Raw genomic sequence first — 24,814 nt, 5'->3', positions numbered from 1 at the left:
AGCAGTAGACCACTGTGATGGTAAACCACTGGGGTGAAATAAGCTGTGTGTGATTCACATTACTGCCTCTTGTACAGTGAAACCTGTCTAGAAAGACCACCCAAGGGAGACAAGAAAAGTGGTCCTTATAGGCAGGTGGTCTTTATGTACATGTTCCTTAAGTACATGTTTCAATGAGAAATCATTCTCAAGGGAAAAAAAAAAAGTGGTCTTTCTATACAGGTGGTCGCTAAAGCAGGTTACACTGTATCGATCAAATAAGTGAGTGTGTAAGTCCCTTGTTGTTTCTAGCATGGCACTAGCTTAACATCAAGGCATTAATCCACATTTGCCACTCTCTACCCAGGTGAAGATGGGTACCTGGCAAAGGCAGGGGTAAGAATAATTGCAGGACCATCAGGAAAGAAAAGCACCGATGCTGATGAGGCTTCCTCAAACTCCAATGATTATTATTTATATATATTCATGTATTACCATTTGTTTATATACGACTGACTCCAATCTAGTGCTTTTTGGCAATTGTGAAATGGAATGACGGAACCAGAACTGAAAAGTAGTTGTAGTGAGATAAATCTTAACATGAAACTAAATTGTATCTTGTTTTGTTATCTTTAATAATTATGTGTGTGATTATTGATTGATTGATTGATTGATTCAAATTTATTCCATTTTATATATCAATTGTTTGCACAATAAACAGCATAGTCGACAAAGTAAGTTGGAAATTAAAGTTTTAAGAAATCCACCTTATTAAAGATAACGTTAAGTGCTGATAATAAGGTCTTATTTTTACTGACATTCTTATATTTTGTAAGATTCAGGAATCATTGAAATGAAAACAAATTGTCTCAACCCTAAAGCCATACTGTACTAGAAGCAGTACCGCAAATTCCCCTCTAGCCGTATGGTCCCGTAACTCGCTGCTTCCCTAGCTGAGCTGTTGGTTCTCATCGAGTCCTCTCTGCGAAGTGTTAATTAGGCGTTGGGTTACGCACTGTTGGCAAGTTGACCATGAGATGGCGCTGTGCAATAAACAGTACGCTAGGGCAGAAAGTTTATATGTTCATTACTGCTTTAAAGTCCATAATTTGTTTATGTGTAAAAAAAAACCCTGTCTTAAAAATCGTTTAGTTATTTGTTAACTCAGTGAAAGCCTGCACCAGGGATTTGAACAAGCCTCAAAAACTTACCTCAAATTTTATCTTTAGCAGCAAGATGAGTTTATGAAAGTATGTGCAAAATGTCAGAACAAAAGACTCTCTATGAGTAAAAATTGAAGCCTTCATTTTCTACACAACAAATAGGGTGAATAAAACACTGCCAGTTGCAAAATTAAATTATATCATATCATGATAACCCTTCTCAGTGAATTGACAGACTTTCTTCTGAAATAAAGAATCACTATGGGTAATCCAGAACATGTTAAAGCCCCAATGCACTACTGATAGCTAGCTACTTGCGCCCTCTATATAGCAAACAATGCCTAATCAGTGTCCGCTGGTCACCCATGATCCCCTTTTTCTTATGTTAAGTGAGAGCTGATTTAATGAGACAACCACCTGTCAGTGACCACACTGGGTGGTCTAATCCTTCCTGGCCAAACTAGTGCAGAAGGGCTTTAAGAGCCAAATTTATCAGCTTATCTCCTGCAAATTTGCACAACTGTTATATTTTTTTGTTATTGCTAAGTACATTCTTGTGATATAAATCATGCATTTGAAAATAAGGACACTACGTCAAAAAAAATAATTTAATGCCAATTTGTAGAGGGAAAAATACCGGTATGTGTTTTTTTACTTTACAGTTTGGTGCCACTTTACATTTGAGTGTTTAGATTCCTGAAGTAAAGTCTGGCACCAACCATTTGATTACCATTCTGGTGTAATGCAACTACAGTCAAACCTGCTTTAGTGACCACCTGTCTACAAAGACCGAATTTTTTGTTACCCTTGAAAGTGGTTTCTCATGGAAATATTTACTAAAGGAACCTGTCTACAAAGACCACATTTTGTGTTTTCCTTGAGCGGTCACTATAGACAGGTTTGACTTTATACGTGCACAGTGTTTTGGAACATTGGTCTCTTTCTGCTCAAGCATTTTGTATATTTTTAGGGCTAGGATTCAAAGATTATTGATGTAAGCAAGCAATATGGGTAGGATGAATATCATCATAGCGGGTACTATATCAAGTATCCCTTTTTAATAGGGTACTACTGTATGGTCTAATGCATTTGGTGGTGGGTTATGATAATGGGATGTGCTATTATTTACTCAACACTAAATATTTACGCTTCGCAGTAGCTTCTTGCCTTGAAAATGGCTGACCGTCGTTATGATAATTCCCCCAAAGTTTCATGTTGCGAAAATGTCTGATTTTACAGAATAGACTTTGTTCTTCTTTTGTTTTATATCCTAGCTTTGTAGATTTTTTCCTAAAGTAGAGAGTAGAGTGTTCCCCCCAAAATGGACTAGCATACTTCCAATAATGTGGGGTCAAATTCACACGTACCAGTGAAAGGAGAATATTTTCACATGAAAAAATAAAACCAGGAATCTGGGCAAATTTGGTAGAGGTTTTTTTTAGGGAGCTCTTTGTGATGCAAGGTAGGAATTCAAATTTGTCCGGCATCAATGAAAGTGCATTTTAAGCAATTCTTAAGTATGTTGTGAAAAACACATGACAAAAGAAAATTTTCTGTGGAATGTTATACCTGTGCTCAATCTGACGTTTATTACAGCTTTCCCAAAAACCACCTACAAGTAGCTTTGCCAGTAGATGTCTTCCCTATCTGAAATTTGCTGTGCACTAATAGACGTACCGGTATGCTAGTCCGGGTGGGGGGGGGGCACCCTGTATAATTACTATTTGGTTGACGGGTTAGAACATTTCAAAGGGTGATTTCTCAAGTTCATGATTTTGCTCTGTGCAACAAGACTTGAAAAGGTCCATGCATAGCAGAATTCATTATTGGCTCAATGCATTCATTAGATCTACATGTACATGAATCATGTGTATGTATTTTTGTCACAAATCTGATTTACAATTTGAATGATATTACTGTTTATAATTCATGTTTTCTCGGAGATGTACTTATTTTTAATTCTAAAAGTATGTTATGATTTTGAATAAAATTCACTTTCCTATGTCTGAAATATATTCTTTCTTGTTTCAAAAATTGTCGTTGTTGAGTAGAGCATATTGTTGTAGTGTGATGGAAGAGCTGTGGCTTTCTTCGTATTCATATTTTTTCTTCAAAAGTTAATCTTCTAAAGGGAAAATAGACAGCTACTCTTAAAGAAAGCAGAAATATCAGTTTTGAATGGAAGCAGAAAAACAATGAGAAAGTTATGAATTTAGAAAGTTGTAATTGCTATACATATGTGCTCTGCAAAATGGCTGAATTGGTAATGTCACTCTAACATAGTGCCGGACAATTTTCCCCATTTGTTCCAACGGACATAATTACTCAAATGAATGACTTTTTGGAATATGCTATTCATCATATATTTTAAGTAAATTGTTCCCCAAAAGAGAAGGAACTATTTAGAAGAAAAACAGGAATAAGTGATATTGTTTTGCACAATAAATGTGAGAGTTGCCCATGACTTTTATACCTCACAATCCACTGACCAAATTACAATTTGAAATTCAATCATTCACATATACAGTTTATAGTAATCTCACATTTCAAATATTGACGACTCCCTTTCTATTGATTTGATTTATGTCAAACCAGGCGCGTACGCTGGATTTTTCAAAGGGGGGGGGGGGGGGGTTAGGAGGACAAAAAAAATTACCAAAGGGGGGGGGGGGGGTTTACTCCAAAATACACACATAAAAAATGCCAAAGGGGGGGTTTAACCCCCAACCCCCCCCCCCCCCCCTGCGTATGCGCCTGTGTCAAACTATTGCCATTCCGTCTCTCTTGTCCTTCTGTTTTCATACATAGTGAAGTTATTATGAAGGTTAGATTGTCCTTTGATTCTTTCAAGACAAGTGCCCTTGTTCTCCGGATGCAATATCTTTTCATTCAGAGCAGCCCTGAAAATATGCACAAAGCAGGATCTAGGTCCATACGGTTTACAGGAATTTTAAAAGCTATAGTTATGATAAAAGTTTGTTGGGTTCATAATTCTGTGCTAACACTATGTTTAAGGAGATTGTGAATCAAGGGCAATTAAGTACAATGATAGAGAGAGAGAGGGGGAGAGAGAGAGAGTGAGAACCAAAAAGAAAGACTGACAGGGGGTGGGCACTGACAAATAGTTTAGTCATTGTCAAATGAGCGAACTATTGGAAATTTAATATTATTTTGGTCTGATGTTATGGAAAATAAATTAGAAATGGAAAAGTAAATATTCTCTCAAATGAATTAGATTATTATTATCATTATTATTATTATGAGGATTTTATATGCAAAATTTAATGTTTTATCTTCGCTCAGTAGACAAACATACATCTAGTCAATATTCTGTCTGTTTTTACATTTTGTTCTACTTCAATCATCATCTTTCCTCACCCTTACGCCCCACAAAGAGTACGAAGTCTCCGTTTTTTAAGGTGTGTTATTTTCTCGGCTTGTGAGGTGGGGGGGGGGGGGGGGCGACACAGGAACAGTCTAGGCAGTGGACTGACATGGATCATGGTAATTGGAAGTTGGAAGTGAGTAAAAGGAGAGAAAGAGAGAGAGGGGGAGGGGCATATTTAGACATTTCTGTGAATATATAAATTACCAATGTGTACACAATAGGCCGAGTACACAATTGTGTTGATGTGCTCCGCTCCCCGCAAAATTTTGGAGTAAAAATGCACAGGAAGATAAGTGTTAGGAGGGTGGGGGGGGGGGGGGGGGGAGGAGAAGGATGATTATGATATACCGTACCCTTCTATTTTCGGATATAAAAGATATTATGATGGGAGATTTGTAGTATACTGAACGATAGTTTGTCTTGTATCATCAGGTATCTCGTTTCATGAGTTCGTCTACGGCAAGGGATCGGCTGACACGGTTTGCCCCTGCCACGCCCCTGCCACACCTCTGTCTTCGACCTTAAAATTATCTTCTTCTTTTTTTTCTTCGTAGCAGCCGACACAGATACACAGTGGAGTAAATGGTAATATGCAAACGAACCCACATGTAAAGCACCAATCATCGTCTCGTAAACCATTGCCATACTCGGGTCATGTCAGGGTCACGTCGGAGTCCTATTCTGAAGAAAAAAACTCACTCACAGCGAAATAATTTCAATTTCTTCGGAAATATCTCCAAGACGCCATATTTTCGAGGAGCCCGACTTGGTAGAACATAAGATATGTCACCGGCACCACTTCTAGAAGGTTTTCTAGCCATGGAGGTGCTTTCGCAGCCCCAACTCAAGCGCTTGAAAGAGCACAAATACAGCGCAGAAGGGAAGTCGATCACTGAGCCCGTCATGCAGGTGTTCTGGTGCTGGCTTGTGGAGCAAGTCCCCCGGACGGTCGCCCCGAACACCATCACACTGGTTGGCTTAGCTGCAAACATTATCTCGACTTTGATACTTGCTTTCTATTGTCCTACTGCAACAGAAATGGTATGTTATGCAAATAGTACTCAGGTCTAGTCTACCTGCTTTTGTCTTGCTCTTTAAAAATAGATATAGATCTAGATCTAACAGTTAGACCTCTAGCCTAGGCTCTAGGACCATTATAAAATGCATAATTTGTTGATAGATTTTCTAGGCTAATTCATCAGGTGTTCATAGAAGGCCAGATGTTGTGACTTGTGCATTGTGAAGTTGTGTGTCCTGACAATTGTGTATCCCGACCCCGGCTCCCCTACTCAGCGGTCGGAATGACCGCATGCGTGTTGCCAAAATGTCTGGTAAAGGTAGGGAGGCCAATACACCTACGATTTGTGCGCTCGTCGCCCACTTCAAAAAATTAGCAAAGGGAAAAAAATGATGTAAAAATAAAAATTGAAGAAAATATGAAAAGAAAATACAATTATACATTTCACAACATACCTATAATCACGGATCTGTAACAGTCTTTCACCATTTGTTGACAATCTTGCAGATTTTGACGTTTTTTAATCCAATAATTGTGGTTGCAGACGACCTTGACGCACTCGCACCACCGACTAAGAAAATCCTAGAGGGCGTAGAGGTTTGCTCACTAAAAACCTTCTCATTGGCAGAAGGTAGACCCTAAAAATATGGGATCCGTTTTGAGTAAAGAACTTTTGATAGAGATCAACATTTCAGATGTTCACAATTGCCACTTCTAACAACTAGAAAATATAAAGAAAAAAGATTCTATCTTTTTAAATACAGATTTTTACAAACTAAACATTCGAAAGTAGATAGAGTACGATGTTTCTGTCAATCTTGCGTTGGTTTGAGCCCTATAGCTACATCCATCTCAAAATGAGAAGGAAAACAGTGAACAGTGACGTCATTGTTCGCGCCAAAAATAAAGGGTATTGCGACATAATCTGAGCTCCGGTCAGATCGTGCGCAAAGCGTAGTCTTATTTATAGACCCTAGTACCTTATTCTCACAGCACTAGATACGAGTGTCGTGCAGTAATGTATGAGAAGTGTTAAAAAAGATATTTCAGTAAAAAAAAAAGTCTACGTGAGCAGTCTATACTCCAATTGAGAATTGAAATGAAAGCCATGATTTGAAGGTGTGTGTTGTATGATACATGGTTAGTGAGTGTGTATGTTACGTATAGCGAAAGGGAGAGAGAGAGAGAGAGTGAGAGAAATACGTACGTTGCATGCATGGATGTGCGCTATGATTCTGTTCGCTGCAAGATGGATGTTAATTGGACCTCGTAACTTCTCGATCGTTGATAATAAGGAATACTCATGAGGAAATCAAATTATTGGAATACACATCTAAGGTAAATATCAATGAATTATATATATTTCTTTTTTGCCAATTTTGATATCTATTCGTCATTTTTGAACCATCGTCTTCGGCTCGTAGTAGTAGAAGATGTAATCGTTCGCACATTGATGGCTGGACTTCAGCCTGCATCGGGGCTTGCCTGTGTCGGTGGAGGGATCAACTAAGAAGAAGAAGGTGTGTACGTGTGCGACCGATTCAAGGCTAGCCGCTGTTGAGTGATTGCACTTTCGCGCGAAGTTTTAAACTTCATCATGAACTTTGTCCCTCGGGCCTGTCTAATTATGAACGTAACTTTGCGACATGAAATATAATTGTTTCAAGGCTCTTACGTACGGAAAGGCGTAGAAGGAAATGGCTACAAACCAGCTGGATATCTCCTATTTGATGGAACCTATGGAGTCGGCAGATGGGTGGATTTTCTTAGTGAAAGTAAATGCTTTCTTTTAATCTTAGTTTTAGTATAAACAAATTAGTAATTAAAAAGTTAGATTTGGGCATTGGCCTCCCTAGTAAAGGGGTACTTTTCGTGCGACAAAGTCCGGCCCGAGAATTGTAAGAAAAGGGGTGTAGATCTATTTGACTTTTCACCCGGAAATTTCTTTAAAAAGGGGTGTTTTTCTTTTTTTTTCTCATCTCTTTGGACTCCTGAGAAATTATTCCGAATTTAGGGGGGTACATTGAGCATTTTTCCTGATTTAGGGGGGTCTCCACTTGAGGCAAGAAAAGCCCGCGAAAGGGGGGTTCGGAAATGTTGGCAGTCCTCAGATAGGGGGTGCTTTCAAAAAGAGGGTACGAGCATATGCCTACCCTAAATAACACTGAGTGGGGGATCCCGACAGTTGTAAAATTTAATAAAACAGCAATTTGAAGAAGTTTACAAGTTCTTCTTCTTCTTCCGGTTAAGTACAGATTGCCATGGGCGTATTCGTACTTGTGCTTTTCGAGTGCCTGTGCTTATGAAGTTCAGTTCATAATCTTAATCTAGGACTACAGGTAGATCTAGACCTAATTAATCTAATTGTTAGACAATATGAGACAATTTTCATGATGGTGTCATGTTATTGCTATTTGATGAATGAATATTTTTCTGTTAAATTTGAAAGGCAAAAAAGTAGATTTCTAGAAGTCCATTCTGTCCAAAAGGCAAAGTACATGTAGGTCTAGACTAGATCTACATCTAAGGTGGTACTGGACAGGACCAATTGGTACATACGTCCAGATCTACTATAGACTAGATTTCTAGAAGTCCATTCTAGACAAAAAAAAATCAATACACCCTTTCACGGTTACAATAGTGCGCACGCCCCAACATGGGCACCATTTAAATTACGGGTAAACAAGTGGTTTACTCGTAATACCAAATGGCGCCTACCGTAATACTATGTCAATAATGATGTGAGCCCGCAGCGCAGGCAGTGACGCAACAGTACATGCACATCTGAAAACATTGATGATGCCATGTTTACTCGCAAATTAAAATGGCGGCCTTAACCGTGAAGGGGTGTAGACTATTTGATAAATATTGCCTAGATTTTTTTTTGATTTTTTTTTTTTTTGGGGGGGGGGGGTTGTATCTTTCGATAGGAATAATGGTGAGTCTTGAAATTTGAAATGTGTTCTTCTGTGCAATTGATTTTTTTTCAATTATCCAACCATTAAAGGGCCACTCTAACCCAACTAAAGCCTTTTAAAACATGAATACACCTCAACTTATTAATATTCCAGCCTCTGATTTTTTAGAAAATCTCTAAATTGACCAAAAAATGACGATAACCATCCATTTTTCACAGATCTCACGCTTGCTAGGCTACGCCCCTCCAAAAGGCAATCGGTCACGTGGCTCTATGACGCCTTGCAGGCATTTCCAATTTGTCCTACAACTACATGTACGAATCTTACAATCTCATTGTAATTCATAAATGAAATGTACTGGGATTATCAATTGCATAATATTTTTCGGATAAATGTCTTTTTCTCCTTCAATTAATATCATAGTTTGCCCTTTTAAAGACATTTTAATGCCTAAATCACCCTCCTTTTCACCCGAGAGGCTCCTGCAGTGACGTCATAAACAGTTGCGCAATACAGCTCCGAAACTGGGCTTTTTTCTGAGCGTTCTGAGTCGTCATTTTTTAAAGCTAGAATACACAATTATTGATGATTTCTAAGAAAAATCATTGTCATGTTCGGAATCTCCATCAAAAATTATTCTACATGTCTGTTTAAAATATTTTTTAGCCCGTTTTGGTTAGATAAACAAACCAAAAGGGAAAATTGCAAAATCGTTCAGACACCCTAATCATAAAGGCTAGGTGATGATTATACAGAAATAACTGTCTTTGAATAGAATAAACTTCTATTAAAAGTGACATTTGTCAACCATCCCCTTGTACAGATGGTTACCCTTGCCACACGCAAAAGGGAGATACTGTAGGGTCATAATTAACTAGCCGATTTTCGTGGGAATCGGGCAAAATAGTTTTCCCCTCAGATTTTCTTTATCTAGATGTACAACTACATGTTGTAATAGTTTGATTTGGAAAAAATGATGATTGGAAAGAAAATGTAGATGTAAAAAAACCTGAAATGCGTTAGTAATCACCCCTTGCCAGCTACCACACCCTTAGAACAGCTAGTAGACTTATCTTTCTTCTGTCATACAAAGCACTTTAAATTGGTAAAGAATTTAACAAAATGTATGAGATTTTGATACCGAAGACCGAAGTGATAGTAATTTGCTTAACTTCCACATGTTCTAATTTCCTGATGATAATTAGTTAATGTAAGTTGCGATTTATGTTACAAAAACGCTGACCTTTTATGAGAGTTTGTGATGTAGGTTCCGGCTGCAGTGCCAAGACACGTAGTTTACACGAGAAGAAGAAAAAAACTGTTTTGATTTGCCAATTTGATACTTTGCGATAGTAGCGATTAGTGTAAAAGGTTGCATAGGCAGGGAGTTCACTAAATTCAGTGAACAGTGAGTTCAGTATACTATTGGCAAGCGGCAACAGTTATCATACTTCAACTCCTTAGTTTGAAAAGAAAAAAAATTGTTTATTAAGTGAAAGGAATTGCAAAATTTAACCATCTTTTTCTTTCAACTTGTACACACAAAAAATGATTTTTATGTTTTACCCCACCAGAAGCTTCAATGGTAGTTACAATTAAAATGCTCTTATTCGAGAACAGTACAACCTACTGCATTGGAAGTAGACTCAAATTTGTATGTGATGTTGCTCTTTGTGCTCATGTATAGTGTGTGATTCCTGGCACTCTAGATCAAAAGATAACACAAAAACATTACTAAAAAGAGACACAGTAGTGACTGTACTGCAATGAGTTAACTTAATTAGCTAACACTAATTGAATGTTTCTTGACTTTCTCTACAGGCTCCCCCATGGGCCTATGTATTTGCAGCTCTATGTCTGTTTGCATACCAGTCATTAGATGCTATAGATGGAAAGCAGGCTAGGCGTACAAACTCTAGTACTCAACTAGGAGAACTCTTTGACCATGGCTGTGATGCAGTATCAATTGGTAAATACAGGTATCTTATCTTAACAGTATCGTATCTTAACAGTATCTTAGCTTAGCAAAGCCCTTTGGCAGAGATATGTGCCAAACCATGTAAATCTATATTGCAAACCGATGGAACGAGTTAATACCTTTATTCTGCATTATTTCTGCATTATTTCTGCATGTAACAAAGGTCCCTTTACAGATTTTATTGTCACAGTATATGCATTTGAAGCCACTACTTGTACATACTGTACATGTGTATGTGTAGCTCGTTCAATTGTGTTTTGCACAGCATTCTTTCTGTGGTCTAAAATATAACATCATATGTACAATGAACATGTACATACTGCTTGAGTGCGTGCAGAAATTCATTGTTTTTCTGTCACATACATTTTAGCAAGTTAAAAGCCTAACCAAAAATGCGTTATACAGACCTAGCTCCTCAATGCGCTGATACTCCTTGTCCTGAAAAAAAGAAGATGTTGGCAGCGTTCCTTGTGCCATTTTGACATAACCCAACGATTGTATCGTTGTAAGGCCTGTTTCTTGAAACTCTGATCATCATAAGTCTAACTCGGACATCCCATAGAATGATAGAAGCATGATATAAAATGTATGCTGTTCAGCAAAATTAAACTTGCCCGTACATGTACCTACATTTAACGACAATGTTATTTATACCTTTACACAGTTTTGAAAGTTTCATAGTATGTGAACAAATCGGTTTGTCCCAATTTTTGTTTCTTGAGAATGTGACATGTGAATATTAGATAAAGGCCTTAATTCCACCAGTCCACCTTTCACTCGTGAGTTATGAAAAACAGTTACAGTTACAAACAAATGTACAAGGAGCCCGCCCCCCCCCCCCCCCCAGTCAGTGTTATTTAGGGTACACATATGCTCGTTCCCTCTTTTTGAAAGCACCCCCTATCTGAGGACTGCCAACATTTCCAAACCCCCCTTTCGCGGGCTTTTTGCGGGCTTTTTGCAGGCTTTTTGCAGGCTTTTTGCAGGCTTTTCCTGCCTTGGAGACCCCCCTAAACTCGGAAAAATGCTCAATGTACCCCCCCTTAATTCGGAATAATTTCTCACGAGTCCAAAGAGATGAGAGAAAAAAAGAAAAAAACACCCCCTTTTGAAAGAAATCTCTTGGTGAAAAGTCAAATACACCCCGTGTTTTACAATTCTCGGGCCGGACTTTGTCGCACGAAAAGTACCCCTTTACCGGACATTTTGGCAACACGCATGCAGTCATTCCGACCCCGGAGTGAGGGGGGGGGGGCCGGGACAAGGAGGTATGAATAATTTAGTTACGAGGGTTTCATGAAACTGGCCACAGGGTGACCACTTTTTATTGTTGTTGTGACACAATGTAATTAATCGTTATCTCTTTCGTTATCTAAGAAGTCTAATCTTAGTCATTGTTTTGTTTGGTTGTTGCAGTCTTTGTGAGTGTTGGAGTATGTACTGCAATGCAGCTAGGAACACACCCATGGCTTACATTCATGACCACGTGCACATCAATGTTCATCTACTTCACAGCTCATTGGCAGACATACGTCTGTGGTACACTCAAGTTTGGAAAGTAAGATCATTTATTTGAATAATTCATCCCTTTATTCATTCATTTATGTATATATACATGTAGATGAAGTTGAGTTGTGTTGTGATTACAGTGCACATTGTGAAAGAAACTACCCGGAAGTAATTGAAAGAGATCAGATATGTAGCATATAGTATTGGTGGATACTTGGGAGGTTTTAAAATCATCAAAATGGTAATAAAGTGACTCGTTCAACAATTTGACATACAGAATTGTAGCTCGCGGGATCCTCTCCAATTTGTTCTGTTTATACAATTTCATAAACATTCATTTTCTTCATTATTGATAATGGATTTAATTTTTTTCCCATACAGGGGTATATAAAAACATATTTGCAATAATTATATTTAGGGTGCATTGTATGGTTGAATATTTTATTGAGGAAAAATATGGGTTTCTGATTGTATTTTTAGTACAGAGCAATGGGAAGGGAGCTTGCAACGTCACAGAGTTGCCAATTTATGTTGGACTGATTGCACCTTCAAATATTCTTATTCTTAATCAGAATTTGCTCGAACTTTCACTGACCTGTTTTTTTCATTTTTCTGCATCTATTTAAAAAAAAGTTAATATCAGGGTGGACTTCCCTTTAAAGCCCATCTGTACTAGTTTACAGGAGGGATTAGATCACCCTGCAAGGTTACTGACAGGTGGTTATCTCGTCAAATCAGCTCTCAATTAACATAAGTAAAAGAGGACCATGGGGACCAATGGTCACCGATTAGGGATTGCTTGTTATGTAGAGGGCGCAAGTAGCTATAAGTCGTGCAGTGGGGCTTTAACCTATTATTGGGTTATTTTCACAGATTTGATGTAACAGAAGGACAGCTAACGTTCTGCTTTATCTATCTTGTAGCAGCATTTCTGGGAGAAGATACCTGGATGGCAAAGGTATAGTAGAATATTTTGTTCACATTTGCTGTAAATTTCTGTTTTTTTATATCAAATTATATTCAATTATTTTACAAGTATTTGTTAATGTGTGTTTGTTTGATTTTTGATTTTTTTTGCAATTTATAGAAGAAACAGCTAAATATTTCATTTTATTTTGTAAAATTTCTGTATTTTTAAATCAAATTATATATATATATTTTTTTTTTTTAACTACATTTGTTTTTGTGTGCGTTTTTTTTTTTTTTTAAATAGTTTATAGAAGAAACAGCTAAAGATTTCATTTTATCAACGAAAACAGACAAAGTCTGGTTTTTGGTCTTGAAAGCCGAAATGAGACAAAACATGTATCAGTATTAAAAGCTAGAACAAGTGCGCAGGAGATTAACAGGCTGTAATTGACTTCAGGAAAGAAGACGTAAAGCCAGCCATTGAATGTCAACAGGCTGTAGCAATGCTACTTAGCTAGAATAACCTAAGAGTCCTCCCCAGCTCTTTTCTGATTTCGGCTTTCTATTCATTCTTGCGATTTACTCCTATGAGGGCAAGACCCAAAAGGCTTTAGTTTGCCTGTTTTGCACTACTTTTAGATTTTGCAGCACCAATTAATTTTATGCAAAACATATACTTTTGTTTGAAATTTTTTAGGAGGGCAACTACAATTTTCAATATATATAAACATGAAAATGGAGTGAACATTCAAATGTAAATAAACATGAACATGTGTCATGTATACATGTACAAGCTTATTTAAATAAGCCTGTACATGATGTACTCATGTTTCTAGGGGTACCTGTCTAAATTCCAACAAGAGGCATTGTGTGCATTAGTGTGGATTGGTGGTCCAGGGTAGAAAATCATTTATTTCCATTTTCATCTTGATAATCCTGAATTAACGGTATAGTGTATTTGAAAAAGTCCCTGAATCCTGCTAATATATATATATATTTATATATATATATATATATATATATATATATATATATATATACCGGTATATATATATATATATATATTTTTTTTTTTTTTTTTTTTTTTACTGCAGCAGTAAATTTGCAGCACACTCTTTAAAGTTTGGGCCCTTGAGTATAAAGCATGTATCCCATCAAGTTGAAAAACTGGATTATTATTATTCTTGTTGTTAATTTGATTGTTTATTTCAGGTACCAGTAGTTGATATGGAGGTGAAGACTGTAGCTACTGTGTCTGGTCTCATGTTATCTTACCTCAGCATCTATAGCCATGGAAGGGTCATCTTTGGAGGGGGCAAAGGTCGGAATGGATCCACAGTCGCAGTAAGCTATTATTATTACTGATTTGGTGGTGCCTGGGCTTGGGAGGGAAAAGCAAAATTAATCAATGATTACGAGCTGATTGGGATGTGCAAGTGTACCACTACACAATTGCCCCTATATTTGTACGAAGAGTGCAGTAGATTGGTAACCTGTAAAGGTGTTGACTCTCCTCCACAGAGGACTTTCTTTTAACATCCTATGCAAGGGATGGATTGTTTTCTGCTGTAACTTGACCTGCATCTATGAAGTAGGGGTAGGGGTACATAAACACACAACCAGAGGCTTCAGTAATCTGTCTGGGTTGGATGAAAGTTGGATATCATAGGGAATTTGACACCGTTTTCCCAGTAACGGGTGTCAATCATCAGCTTCTACTATTTCAAGTAAACCTCTGTAAATACCTATATTTATGTAGTGCTCCTTACAATCTGTTTACTATAGGAAATCTTGTACTATTTGTGCTCTGAACCACTGCCAGTGTTAAAGGGTTTCAACCTTGTTAAATGCTAGAATAAAGCATTCAGATTTTAATTCCACTTTTGAACATAATAATCACTCAATTACCTCTGTGAAGTAACTAAAGTGCCCCAATTAATTTTTAATTTTTACATATGTTATGATATCATTTGTTATAAATACAGAGACTTATGTATTGCATTTTTTTTTTTTTTTTGTATTTGTGCTTACAGGACACCAGTGTTATTGCTCCTTTGTTCCATATCAGTGCTGTCATTCTTCTGTTCTTCACAATCTGGCAAAAGTCAAAGACTGGCATCTTTGAAAGGCAGCCTTGTGTTTATATCATCATGTTCGGCATGCTGGCTTCTAAAATCTCAATTAAATTAGTGGTATGTATTAGCTTATACTCCAGCTTCAAGTATCTGTGTTTCCTTTTCTTCGATAGATGAGGAGGAGCTCCTTTCCAGTTTTAAAAATAAATATGCCCTGAGGCTGAAGAAGAAAAGATGTGTCGATTTGAGGGTAACACTTTGTTGTAACAGCAAATGAACAATATTATCAGCTTGAATGCAATACACTTTAATATGACCAGAGTATCAACCTCGCAACTTGTGAGTCATAATGAATTTGGCTTTAAAGCGCTTAATATGGAATAGGCTCTCTATTAAAGCGCTTTACAGATATTATTACTACCCTGGTCATCTGATTCATTCACGCAAACAGTGCGCCCCATTTTCACCCCCCTGGGGAGTATTTCTACCATATGGTCAGCCTGATGGAATATGGTTATTACTATCACAAAGGCAAGGTACAATGGGTACCAGTTAGGAAGAAATTGCATTAAGTGTCACAGCATCTTATCAGCAGAGATACTATCAGTATGCGTTTAGAAACATGCATATAAGAAGTCAGTGCATAGACTTGTCAATGGGGACTTTGAGATTTACACGACGAGAACGTGGACCGCCACGTGTGACATCCTTTTAAGGTACTGTGACGTCGTTTTAAAGCACTGCCGGGCCCGGCCCAGTGCCTTAACACAATGTCACACGCGGCAGTCCACACTCTCGTCATGTAAATCTAAAAGTCCCTAATGTAACCATGTGCACTACTGTTGTTTTGCTGTCAATTTTGTCACTGTCATCATGTTTATGTTAATAATAGAGGTGTCATAGTCGAGGGGTTTATCACTTGACTTAAAATACAAAAGTCTTGCGTTTGAGCCCCGGCATGGAACTGATGTCCTTGAGAAAGGCATTTTATCTACATTGCTCCTCTCCCTCCAGGTGTTAATGGGCACCCCCCCCCCCCCACCCCCTCCCGATAGGATGCAAGCGTCTTGGTTAGAGTAGCATGACCGCACTCGATAAACGGATATTAACTGGAATACTCCCCAGGGAGTGGAGAATGTGCATACATTATGTGCAGGCAAGCCTGAATCCATTGACCAAGGAGTGCTTGGAGACATCGCCAACAAACCCTGAATATTACTAATATTCCTCTGTATTTGATATGATAATTGAGTTCCTGTCTTACAACCCAGGTTGCACACATGACAAAAAGTGGGATGAATTTCTTGGATACAGCCTTCATAGGCCCTGGTCTACTCTTCCTGAACCAGTACCTGGACACCTTGCTCTCAGAAGACGTTGTCTTATGGCTCGCACTGGTGAGTATCTCTAGTTGGACCATCCCTGGGGGGTGTATCTCAAAGACTAAGATCGACTTTAAGTTGAACTTAAATATGGCAGGCCATTCATGCCACTGGTTGCTATCACCATTGGTCTCTCAATTATGATCTTTAGATATTATTTTTGCCTTCAATAATTAACTAACAAATCAGGTCAATTCTGTAGATTTGTAACCACAATTTGTATGTCCCTTGAGAAAAAAATGCCAGGAATGGTTAGAGGAGCTGGTGGCATCAAAGGCCTGCCATAGTTAAGTTCAACTTAAAGTCGATCTTAGTCTTTGTGAAAAACTCCCCTGGTTCCCCAATTTTTGTAGGAGCCCTGTACGTGTTCTGAAGCAAAAGTCAACTATCCTGAATGCCAACAGAACGCACCACCCGTCAACTGAAAAGGAAAAATAATCAGAATTATTCACAGACCTGAAGAACCTGCTCTCCTTTCATACCCCAAAAATGAAAATGCAAATTTAGATTTAATTTATTTAGAGATTCAGTTAAGTCTTTATTCATTCTTTTTTAATACTTCCGCCCACCGAAGGTAATGCCAGAGGCATCATGTTTTCAGGGGGTCCATCTGTCCGTTCCGCTTTCTTGTTTGCGCGATATCTCAAGAACCACTCGAGATATGAGGCTCAAACTTGATGATAGTATGCAGGGAAAAAATTAAGATTTTTCTTCCATTTCCTCTCTTTTCAGGCTTGGTGCACCTGTGACCTGATCCGCTTCTGTGTCGCCCTCTGTTGTCAGATCTCCCAACATCTTGGTATATACACGTTTGACATTACAAGCAAGCCTAATCCAGCAGAGCAGAGGTCGGGGGTCACGACGAGACGCCAAGCCAAGTTAGCTGCTCAATGAGATGATGACAATATATCCTTGTACATATCAACACAATTCCATTGGCCATCAAATTGTGTACTCTTTCTTTAAATAGCTTTATACTAACTTGTATTGTTTTCAATGTTTTACCGCTTTGATTGTAAGAATTGTATTCTTAGAGCATCCTTATCTTACCTCAGAATAACTTGCCATAAAGAGAAAGATGAATGAATGATGAATACAAATATAAGTATTGATTACTTTTAAAATGAATGATATAAAGAAATAATTATGATAAACGCGAGGAAATTGTTACTTTCTCTCAATTGAATGAAAGAAAAATGATAGAGGAAGATGGGGAAGAAAGCAAGAGGAGGAAAGGAGATGATAGAAGATACTAGGACCCCCTTACAATTCTGAATTGATAAAACATCTTTCTAATTAGAACGGTAACCCCACCCCAAACACTAATGCCCCCTTAATGATTGGACCCATGCTACGCTGTTGATCTATCATGTACATGTATCAAGATTATTACTTTGAATTGAAGTTTTCTTTATACATATTTACATGCAAACAAATTTGCGTGTTAGAATTCTTTGCTGTTTCAATCTTGATTGATGAAAGTTCCGTGTTGCAAAAGTATTGAATCGTATATTAGTATCATGTAATTTCATGAAAATTTCTGATTGTAAAGCGATAGACTAGTTCGGAGCTGGCTTTGGTACAAGGGACTGTTAAATATCCACAGATCTTTTACACATAGAGAAGTCCTTTTTGTGCATTATAGAATAATCACTGCCAAAGTGATGGAGGTGCTTCATCAATACCTTTTGTTTGCCCTCTTGAGAAGAATACTTCCATCTGTGTTCCATAGTCTGTACTGTTGTTGCATATACTGGTATAAATAATGAGCGTGCATCCAGTATTCGTCTTGGTGGTTTGGTTCAAATGTTCATGCACAGATTATATCTACGCACTGATCTATTGATAAGAATCTTATATAATCATGGCAGTCACCCTGATTCCGAAGTAGAATCCTAGTTAACCTTTAAGATTATTTGGAAAGATTTGTGTGTACTAGGTTATCATGACAATTTTCCTTTGAAAAGGCCAGCCTTGAAGTGTACCAATCACCTTAAAAAGTTATTTATGCATGAAGCAATTCCTCATATTCTGAGACATAAACAATTGTAAAATCAATATTTCTTCAGTTATGCCCAATATGGGTGAAATTTTGATGATATCATTATTTATATAAGGAGTGGAGATGGTGCACATTGTGCGTGAATGAATCCGATGACCAGGGTAATAATATTTGTAAAGCGCTTACCATATTAAGCGCTATATAAATCCAAATTAGTATGTCTAGATAGAATAGTGGAATCATTTTCTACAATTGATTGCCAAATTTCAAGATTTGTGGGCTTGTTCAGTCTGAACTGGAAATAAATATGTACCAGAAATTAACAAACCAACATTATTGCAAAAATAGGCGTGCATTCTACATGTACATATACATGACTTGTATATCTTTCTCTTAGAATGTGACTGTGCAGCAGCGTGTCTGTGGGCTTGTGTGATATATTGCTTTGCTTAGGTGGACATTGTGACTTGTATGTTGACTTGTATGTTCTTTTCAAGATATTTTATAGTCAGGTTTGTTTCTTGCATGTATTTTTTTAATAACCTTGTTCTTGTTCATACTTGTTTATCTGTATTTACTTGCGTCAACTGTCAGTCTTGGATTCACACAAACCCAAATTCACCACCAAACATGCACAGTATTACAGTGCAAAGTGGACATGTACAGGGTATGTAGGCTGGTGGATTTGAAAATTATTACTGGTAAATGTATTTTATACCGGTATTCAATGAAAAGTAGTGTGTTGATCTAACAAATTTCCTAGCTACACTGTAGTTTGGGAAAAATTTCACATTCTTCACCAATTAATTCATCAATCAATTGTTCACATGTTAGCTAGCTTTCATCACATTTGCGAAGGAATCCAATTTTCCTCTTTCTTTTTGCTGTGGATATATATGTGTGTAACATTGATATAATATGACTATTGAAATGGTAGAAGACACGGGTAATGTGGAGTTATGCCTATATGCTGCATGTGTGTTTTAGTTTATGTTGTAGGGCTCTGGATATAATTTCAATCATATACCGGTAACCATTGGGTCTTTGTGTTCTATGTATAATATCAGACTACAAGAATCAAATGAGGGAATTACATAGATATGGTACATACATGAACAGTTAACTCTTGGTAGGTTGAATCTGTTGGGATTCAAAAATGGTTCAACGTACATGTATGCAGACTTTATGTAAATAACATGTTTTGCAAAGTTGGTCCCCCAAAAGTTGATTTGACTTGGGTAAATTTAGATTTGAGTGACTTTGTTTTATGCAGGGTTAACTGTATCCAGGTTAAATTTACTTCCTGTAAATGTGCAGGCAGGCGTCATACTCAGTTTTGGTAAGCCAACATAATTCTTTGATTTTAGATGATGAATAGCAAGATACAGCATGTATATGTAGCTTTTAGAATCTACTGTGAATTTTTTTCCTCAAGTGAAATATTGAATGAAAGAGAGGGTAAAATGCCTCCTTGCCTGGCACGCAAACTCAAACACCCTTTTACACTTGATACATTCAAGTGTAAAAGGGCGTTTAACTGTATCATTCCAATGTCCCTATTTGCTACCAGCACTGTACATGGGCTTCATTGTTTCTGATTGTATTATAAAGTGAAATTGTATTGACTCATCAGCCGGTTTTATCTGCTAAAAAGGAGATCTGAAACTTACAATTGATTTGTAAATTCTTGTGATAACTGTAATGATGCAATGTTTTTATGGGACATTCTACACAGAATCGCCCAGTGACCAACCTTTAGCTTATGCCCTTCTTTCTGCCTTGATTTGTACTCGCATCACTTTGACGATTGTAGACGTAGCCTGGGTGTTTTGAATAATCACTTGATTTTTACTTGTCTTTCTTTAGTAATACAGTGTCTGTTTGTAGTTGAGAAATATATCAGGCATGTCAGTGGTGAGAATGCAACCAATGTTCTGTTTTGTGTGATGTTACGATTTGATCTGATCTTTGAATTTTGCTTAACTTAATGAAAATATGTTTTAATTGTGACTGACCATACATGTAAATATAGCAGCAACAATAATGGTAATAATGATGATAATACTAATATGTCTATTAAAACCAATAGTATTACATGTAATAATAATATTAATGACACTGATGCATGTACATGTAGTGACAATAATGATACATGTAGGCATTTGTATAACGTTCTCTATGGCGTTCTCTATTAACAAGAACTCCTTCTTTTTTTAGGCAAACAAGGAAAAATGGAAGTAAAACAAAGCCAAATGAATGATTTATTCTACAAGCATTGCTAAAAAAAAGTTTTCAACTTGGATTTGAATTTTTCTAATGATGTTGTAGTTATAAACTCCATTGTTCCATTGAAGGGGTCCTTTGCCTTGGTTGAAAAAGCACTTTGGCCACAGCTGACTCTTGTTCTTGGGATGTTGATGTGACGATGTTAAGGCTTCAAGATGCTATGTCCTGAAGGTAGTATTAGGAGCTCATCAGTTGATGAAATGCATGCCAGTCCGATGGGTAACAGTTGCAGAACAAGCAAATTGATTAAAAAACTTGTTGTCAATGCACATGTACAGGTCGATTTTGAAGTTAGCCATTCATTGAGTCACTAACAAATGTGAGCCATTCTTTGTAACCTGAATTAAACAGTATATTATCAGTAGAGTGCATCTCTTTCATATTGAAAATGCTTTAAAACCTTTTCTTAATCTGCTTCCAATACAACAAGGCTTTGATGTGTATACCGGTACAGATGTCATGTCACAGGATCACACGGTTCACAGTTTGAATCCCAGCCAGGGCTAAATGTCTTTGAATGACATTAATCTTGATTTCCACTCAGGTACATTGTATACTTAATGGGTACCTAGTAGGAACTTATTCCTTAGGCACCTGGGGGTGTTTCATAAAGCTGTGCGTAAAGTTATGCATTACTTTACGAATGACTTGAATATGAAGAGCTAAATAGGATTCTCAAATCCTTTTAATTGCATAAGCTAAAGTTGAAATTTGCAGATGTAGTTCAACCTTATCATTATTAACAAAACAAGTTAATGCAAAATGTATTGTTAGCTACAATTTAATTGAGGTTATGGGAAATACAGTCACACTTTGTTAAAATGTCAGGAAAACTTTGGGCATCGGACCATCCCATTTAGCTCTTCATATTCAAATCATTTGTAAAGTCATTCGTAACTTTATGCACAGCTTTAAAGTCATGGTAATGATGGTATTTTTATAAGCGCCTTGAGCATCCATTTGGATGGATATGTGCAGATTTTAAATGTAGTTATTATTTGTTATTCCTATTATATTTTAATACTACATTCATGTGAATATTTTGATTTTACTGATTTATCTTTTGCATCATGTATTTCAAGACCGTTGCTACATCATGAGAAACTCCCATAGAAATTCAAAAGATTCATCATATATGTCCAAGGTTGTTTTATCCTTTTTAACACAATTTTAATAACATCTGTTTAAAATTTGTATTAACATCTGTTATAAATGTTCAGGATTATGGCCATCCTTCACTGTAGTCTGATGTAAAAACATTACGCATTAAATTTCATATAGGTATGACTGCAAACTATGCATTGTAAATCTTCACATTATGTAATGTAGCCTAAAATACAAGCTGGCTGATGAACATGTATTTACCGTTTCATAGATAGCACATGAGCTTTTCTGTGCATTTTTACATCAAAGCGATATAGAGGTGCTTCATGAATACCTTTTGTGTAATAATGTGTCGTCTGTGCATAAATGAATGTCATGTAGCCAGAACTCAAATCTAGTAGAGTTTTTAAAACAATTTTAAAACTATTTTGTCTTGGTTCAATGGGCCTTCAGTATTTGAGGATTACTGCGAACATTGATGGTTGATGATTGTTTTACCAGACTGCTAAGAATGCAGTATATGCTTGTAAGTAAGCAACCAGGGGACCAATGGCTTTATGTTCAAGAGACTTGATAATGAGGATTGAGGGAGGAAGGGTACCAGCGCATTTATTTGGTTTTGAAGTCGGACCTGTCGGTTACAAGACCACTGCTCTACCACTGAGCCATCACGCCTCCTTGATGATAAGAAAGGCATTACCTGAATACCGGTGCATTACCTGGCCAGTTTGTATTTTCTTGACCATGTGATACATGAAGAGGAGTTTTATTCGGCTTTTTAAAATGTTGAAATGGTTGATTGTGAACAGTGACAAGATAAATTGTAAAATGTAATATACTGAGAATGAGGCTGTGCTTCTTAATCATCTGTAATTGATGACAATGCATGTTGTAATAGTGTTTTTTTTTATTGATAAAGTAATGATTGTATGTACACTATACCAATAAATCAAGTTGGCATGGCAGTGTCAAAATTGGTGATTACATGTAGATTTCCAGGTTTCTCTCTTTCTCATTTTTTGTTTGTAACTCGATCATAAAGACTTTCAAGAAAATGACCTAATTCAATTTCTGTTGTCTTGTTCATCGCCTTTTGAAATTGCAAAGGCTAATACATATCTGATGATGATTTTTAATAGCTTTTCAACAGATGTTGGAATTTCCCTCTAGTTAATATCATGAAAATCTTTGCAATCGTATTGCTACTTGTATTGTGGATGTTGTTTGTCGTTTCAGGGGGGGGGGGGATCTTTAAGATGGTCACTTCAGGATGCATGGAAGAATAGATGGACATCTACATCTAGGATCAGGGAAGGAGATAGGAGGCAACAGGGAAAGAGACTGAGAGAGACAGAGGGAGAGGGAGGGATATACAACACATGTTCTGGCAACAACCATTAAACCTGACCTTCACCCTCTCCCACAATCTATAAACTAAAACCCTATATGTTAAAGACAGGAGCAAATGTTAATCCTTAGAGTGAGAGATAAAAGTGTCCAGGGAAGGGGGAGAGAGAGAGAGAGAGAGAGAGAGAAAGGGAAGGAGGGAGAGGGAGAGAAAGGGAAGGAGGGAGAGAGAGAGGGGGGGGGGGAGAAATAAAGAAAAAAAGAGAGGGGAAGGGAGAAAGAGAGGGAGAGAGAGATAGATAATGTTTCAATACAGCCAGCTAGACATGATCATCTTCATTTTACATGTACAGCACGAGGCCACGAAACAAAGAATCTGTATGTATGTAAATCACTGTAAAATCAAAACATTTGATAGACATGACTTCTGCCAATTGGTGCCTTTATTGCAGCAAGAAATCCTAAGTGCAAAATTGCAGTTCATCAAAAATGCACTTTGCAAAATCTTTGGCATGCATTTACCACTTAAAGATCCCTGAAGCTATTTTGCCATCAAAAGTGTTTGGGTTGGTATTCTAAAAACTATGGTATAGTTAAGTCCCAAAGTTATTTGCAATTAAATTTTCCTGTTATAGGGTTACAGTCAAGTCTAGTGATGGGTACAGGATTTAAGCTCATTATTCATCTGGAGTAGGAAATTAAAGAGCCATCGTCACAGAACAAAGTGACCTACTGCCAGTTTCATACAAACAGTTCACATTGTAAGACAAAATGACAACTTTTACTATGATTGCATTTCTCTTCTTTTTTTTAATGATTTTTACAAGTAAAAATACAGTTGTAAAACAGTGAACAGCATTTTCAATCAATTTAGCACATGATAGAGCTGCCTGCTATGGAGACATAGAGGTATGTATTGTGCGACTTATCAACTTTTTTGACAGGCGTGTGTGTAATTGGATTTTTACAGATGTGTATCAATCAGATATGATTATTTACGTCTGGTGACCGACCTTTAATAGGGACTTTTAGATTTGCACAACGGAGAACGTGGACTGCCCTTTTAAGGCAATGTGACGTCCTTTTAAGGCACTGGCAGTGACGTCACATTGCCTTAAAAGGGCAGTCCACGTTCTCCGTCGTGCAAATCTAAAAGTCCCTAATGTCACCATCCAAAAGACATGACTCAGTTTTGACCCTGGTCAACCGAGTCAGTTTGTAGGTAAAAACAGAGAGCTAACCAAGTGAACATCTCCTATTTTAGCGATTATTTTTAACGGTTTACACGGTTTTGGAAGAAAAAGCGTAATGACTCAGCCATAGTGCAAAGTTGTCCAAAAATAGAAGGTAACATGTTGCTAAATCTTATGGCAAGAGTTGCAAATGAATTGTAATTTGAGGACCTCATGATGTATACATTTAACTTTAACATATAACTACTGTACATGGTATAATATGTCATATAAAACATAAAAAACTCAATCTAAAACTAATCAGAAAATTGTACCAATCACCTGGAAAAATAATTGTCTAGTTAGACTTAGAATGTCAAAAAACTCAAAGAATTCACCTCACATTTTATATAGCGGTTATTAGAATGAACAAATCTGACTTGGGTTCCTTGCGAGCATGCATCAATGAGTCTACTCAACAAGTCATTTTATGTTTACTGAGAGTCTACTTAAACTGCTACAGCTTTATAGATGCAATAATCTAAGCTCATATTTTTGAAGACAGTATTGCGTCATGGAACCCC

The 24,814-nt window shown here is 37.2% G+C and overlaps 1 protein-coding gene across 1 annotated transcript; it reads left to right on the top strand.

Annotated features, from left to right (window-relative positions):
• Positions 1–5,163: 5,163 nt before the first annotated feature.
• On the top strand, positions 5,164–21,024 carry LOC763773 (cholinephosphotransferase 1). Its single transcript, XM_030989141.1, has 8 exons — positions 5,164–5,571; positions 10,288–10,435; positions 11,861–12,002; positions 12,827–12,911; positions 14,075–14,206; positions 14,896–15,054; positions 16,209–16,334; positions 17,052–21,024. Exons 1-8 carry the CDS (start codon positions 5,314–5,316, stop codon positions 17,211–17,213), a joined length of 1,212 nt encoding a protein of 403 aa, XP_030845001.1. The 5' UTR covers positions 5,164–5,313; the 3' UTR covers positions 17,214–21,024.
• Positions 21,025–24,814: the final 3,790 nt, after the last annotated feature.

This window comes from Strongylocentrotus purpuratus, unplaced genomic scaffold (assembly GCF_000002235.5).
Source record: "Strongylocentrotus purpuratus isolate Spur 01 unplaced genomic scaffold, Spur_5.0 spur5_scaffold_18, whole genome shotgun sequence".
NCBI classification, from domain to species: Eukaryota; Metazoa; Echinodermata; class Echinoidea; order Camarodonta; family Strongylocentrotidae; genus Strongylocentrotus; species Strongylocentrotus purpuratus.
This window is presented reverse-complemented; position numbering and strand designations above follow the sequence as displayed.